Below are 4,555 nucleotides of genomic sequence, written 5' to 3' on the forward strand. Positions count from 1 at the left end.
ACGGAACGGGCTCGGGGACCCTCCGGGCAATGCGGGGCGCGGGGCGGGGGGCGCAGAGAGGAGCTGGTGGGTGATGGGAAGTGCAGTGACAGCATAACCATGTCTGGTAAATAGAGCCGGTTGGTAGGACCCAAATCACTTGCGACGGCCGGGCAGGGTTCCCCCCTCCGGCTCGGAATGAAAACGGCTTTTCGGCAGAGAAGGGCTTTTCCGCCTCCCTGGGGCCGTGGGCTGCCGGGGTGACCCCGCTCTTAGGAGGGAGGAAGCCAAGATCTGGGGCAGCAGCCTACTCCCCACCCCCAGTGTTTAGGTTCCAGTGTTTTCCGAAGGAGATCGAGCCTAGGAGCTCCCTCGGATCCTAGGGGCAAAACAGCTGGGCTGCGCTCTGGCCCGCCGCTAGAGCCCCCTCCGGATCGGGCAGGAGGGGGTTAAGGTGGCGCTGACTGCCGCGGCCAGCTGGTGGGTCTGATCCACTCGCTCGGAGCCGAGCGCGGAGAGCGCCCGGCGGAGTCCCGGCCGGAGCCCGGGGCGATGGGGAGAGGCCCCGGACCCCTCCCCGCCCTGGGGCCGGCAGGATTGGGCCGGCAGGGGGCCAGCCCGGAAGCCGGCTTCCTCCAGGCTCCCCCCTCTCGCTGCTGCCAAGCCGCCTCGAAGCCAGGCTGACTGAGCCTTGGTTCTGTGCTCACTGCCGAGGAGGCGACGTGAGGGATTTTGTCTTGGGGAGAAATCGGTGGTCGAGCGCCTGCCCAGTTCAAATGCCACCGCGCCCGGAGGGAGGCCTGCAGTTTAGGGATCCCTGAGGGAGAGTAAGTCCTGGGACCAAGCCAGCCAGCTTTTGGAGATCGACCTTTCTGTGTGAGGAGTCTCCCTAAAAGTGAGCTCTGAAGGAGTGTGTGTGTTGGGGGGCCAGAGTGGGGAGGAGCCGTTCTTCTTCCAGGACTCTGCAGAGTTCAGAGCTGGAAGTCAGGCTGCAGCGTAGGAAGCCCTCCCCTTGGGAGATGCTGTGTCCTGACCTGGGGGTGGGAGGCTTTGCCCAGAGTCCCTCCTGATGGCTGCAGAGGACCAATGGGGCATCTGGCTCAGCCCCGGGAGGCCCCTGGAGGAGACAGGCCCAGCCAAGTCTAAAGGCTTGTTCCCTGGGAGAGCATACTTCCAACTGATGTAAGCCTGCCCAGAGGAGGCTGGGAGGTTGAGGGATAGTTCTCAGGTGTGACACCAGAATGCAAGGTGGGCATGGAAGAGAAGCTGCCAGCGCCCTCCTAAATCTTGGCACCAGCTGCCCAGAAGCCCTGATTCCACCTTGTTTTTTCCAGGCAACGTCACACCTCCTGAGGACAGCCAGGAGGACTCTGGCTTTTGCTGAGCATTGCATCTTGCCTCCTTCCTTTCAAAGGCTCCAGACCCAATCTCGGCTGTCCTCGAGTCCTGCGTGCCCTTGACCAGGCATCCCACTGCCCCTCCAGCCCAGCCCAGCCCTGGAGCTCACCTCCAGGACCTGGAGCCTACCCTCCTGCCCAGAATGACTCACCATTATTTCTAGCTCAAGTGAGAAGACGTGATGGGGAATCAGGCTGCCTGTTTGTGTATCTAGGATTCCTGCAGCATCGGATCAGTTCTGCAAGGAAGAGAGCTGCAGATTCCTGCCTTGCCAGGTAAATCAATCTATTATTTAATAACAGCCATGTGTAGAGTCATTGGGGTGTGGGCAATGAGAGAGGCCCAGGCCCAAGGTCCACCACTGCAAATACCTCCCAGGGTGCAGGTATCTGCAAGACGTTAGTTCACTGCCTGGGAGAAGGTTCCCTTCCAGCCTCTGATATGGGGCTGTGCTCCATGAAGCCTGTGCAGTGCAGAGGGACCTGGACCAGCCACCTGCCCCCAGTGCAGGGCAATCCAGAGCTTTCTTGAGAGACCGCCACCTGCTCCCCTCTCATCCCCAGCCAGGCTACGAGGTGAACCTAAATCTTACTTTTTTGTGGTGGTGGTCATATTTTTGAGCTTCTTGGCTGAGAGATGAGAGAGAAAAAGCAGCAACCCAGGTCAAGTTGCCAATGCTGAGTGGTCTTATGTCCTTAACCACCTCTGTCTTTCAGCCAAGCGGGGCTATCTCTCTGGCTCTCAGAGAGACCTGGGGGCTCCCCTGCAGGAGTGCAGGCCGATGCTGCTGTGTTTCCTGGGGCCGTAAGCAGCGCCCTGAGCTCCCTGCCACCAGGCAGCTAGAAGGCGTAGCGAGAGGCGCTTCTCTTGGTTCCAATTATGACAGTGGCCACCGGAGACCCAGTGGATGAGGCCGCTGCCCTCCCTGGGCACCCGCAGGACACCTATGACCCAGAAGCAGACCACGAATGCTGTGAGAGGGTGGTGATCAACATCTCAGGGCTGCGGTTTGAGACCCAGCTAAAGACCTTAGCCCAGTTTCCAGAGACCCTCTTAGGGGACCCAAAGAAGCGGATGAGATACTTTGACCCTCTCCGGAATGAGTACTTTTTCGATCGGAACCGCCCAAGCTTTGATGCCATTTTGTACTACTACCAGTCTGGGGGCCGGTTGAGGCGACCCGTGAATGTGCCCTTAGATATATTCTCCGAAGAAATTCGGTTTTATGAGCTAGGAGAAGAAGCAATGGAGATGTTTCGGGAAGATGAAGGCTACATCAAAGAGGAAGAGCGTCCTCTACCCGAAAATGAATTTCAGAGACAGGTGTGGCTCCTCTTTGAATACCCAGAGAGCTCAGGGCCTGCCAGGATTATAGCTATTGTATCTGTCATGGTGATCTTGATCTCAATCGTCAGCTTCTGCCTGGAGACGTTGCCCATATTCCGGGATGAGAATGAAGACATGCATGGCAGTGGAGTGACCTTCCATACCTATTCCAATAGCACCATCGGGTACCAGCAGTCCACTTCCTTCACCGACCCTTTCTTCATTGTAGAGACCCTCTGCATCATCTGGTTCTCCTTTGAGTTCTTGGTGAGGTTCTTTGCCTGTCCCAGCAAAGCCGGCTTCTTCACCAACATCATGAACATCATTGACATTGTAGCCATCATCCCCTACTTCATCACCCTGGGAACAGAGCTGGCTGAGAAGCCAGAAGATGCTCAGCAGGGCCAGCAGGCCATGTCACTGGCCATCCTTCGAGTCATCCGGTTGGTAAGAGTCTTTAGGATTTTCAAGTTGTCCAGACACTCCAAAGGTCTTCAGATTCTAGGTCAGACCCTCAAAGCCAGCATGAGAGAATTAGGCCTCCTGATATTCTTCCTCTTCATCGGGGTCATCCTCTTCTCTAGTGCTGTCTATTTCGCAGAGGCCGATGAGCGAGAGTCCCAATTCCCGAGCATCCCGGATGCCTTCTGGTGGGCAGTCGTCTCCATGACAACTGTAGGCTATGGAGACATGGTTCCAACTACTATTGGGGGAAAGATCGTGGGTTCCCTATGTGCAATTGCAGGTGTGTTAACCATTGCCTTACCTGTCCCCGTCATAGTGTCCAATTTCAACTACTTCTACCACCGGGAGACAGAGGGAGAGGAACAGGCCCAGTACTTGCAAGTGACGAGCTGTCCAAAGATCCCATCCTCCCCTGACCTAAAGAAAAGTAGAAGTGCCTCTACCATTAGTAAGTCTGACTACATGGAGATCCAGGAGGGGGTAAACAACAGTAACGAGGACTTTAGAGAGGAAAACTTGAAAACAGCCAACTGCACTTTGGCTAATACAAACTATGTGAATATTACCAAAATGTTAACTGATGTCTGATTGAACCCTATTCACATACTCACAGCTCAATGGAACTAATGCAGATATCGCATAATAGCCTGCATTGTAGTCAGTGTGTTCTACAGTGTGTATCTGGTTCTGCATGGAAAGCAATAGTCGTGCAAGTGACTTTTGATCTTTTGATTTTTGATTTAGAACACAGAATATGTATCCATGGCTTTCATGCAAATCTTCATCACCGGCTTAGGGGTTTCCAAAGATGGGAGTCACCTATGGAAGCCAGGATTTCAGAAGGACACATTGAGGCCACCTCATAGCAAATACAGAACCTACCACATCAGTGTCACCTTTTCTTCCTAATGAAATGCACACGGCATCTCGCAGATGCAATTCCCCCCACCACCCCACTTGAGCCTACCTCCCCCTTCACAGAGGAAAACCACGGTAGCTTAGCTTTAAAGTTCTGGTAATTATTCGAAAGGTCTTTCCCATTTTTGCATTGAAAAGAACACACAGTGCTGTGTGTTGGAATTACTTTCTGTGTCACAGGCTGGGGGGTTGTGAAATGCAGTTGCCAAGCAGACGCTCCGGAGGCTTGTGTTTCATAACGGAAAATACTGCATTTGGTTTTTTCTCTGCAGTGTCGATGTGAGGGAAGCCCAGGGGAGGGACAGTTAGGATGACCGAATGTGAGTGGTCAGGTTTCACATTTGCTCCCTTAACCCTACCGGGAGAAGCTAACAAACCAAGGGACCTCTCAGCTTCAGATTTCACCATTTTTGCAGGCTTCGGGGTCACAAAAACATGTCTGATTTCTTCGTTACACTGGAGGTTGCAG

The 4,555-nt window shown here is 54.4% G+C and overlaps 1 protein-coding gene across 1 annotated transcript in view; it reads left to right on the forward strand.

The window, feature by feature from the left end:
- KCNA2 (potassium voltage-gated channel subfamily A member 2) overlaps positions 1 to 4,332 on the forward strand; it is a 66,235-nt gene extending 61,903 nt beyond the window's left edge. Inside the window, exons 5-6 of the mRNA XM_024742066.1 lie at positions 1,314 to 1,652; positions 2,094 to 4,332. Coding sequence (XP_024597834.1) covers positions 2,257 to 3,756 — 1,500 coding nt within the window. The 5' untranslated portion in view covers positions 1,314 to 1,652; positions 2,094 to 2,256 and the 3' untranslated portion in view covers positions 3,757 to 4,332. The remainder of the gene's footprint in view (positions 1 to 1,313; positions 1,653 to 2,093) is intronic.
- The last annotated feature ends 223 nt before the right edge of the window (positions 4,333 to 4,555 follow it).

This window comes from Neophocaena asiaeorientalis, unplaced genomic scaffold, assembly GCF_003031525.2.
Source record: "Neophocaena asiaeorientalis asiaeorientalis breed wild unplaced genomic scaffold, Neophocaena_asiaeorientalis_V1.1 scaffold35, whole genome shotgun sequence".
Classification (NCBI taxonomy): domain Eukaryota; kingdom Metazoa; phylum Chordata; class Mammalia; order Artiodactyla; family Phocoenidae; genus Neophocaena; species Neophocaena asiaeorientalis.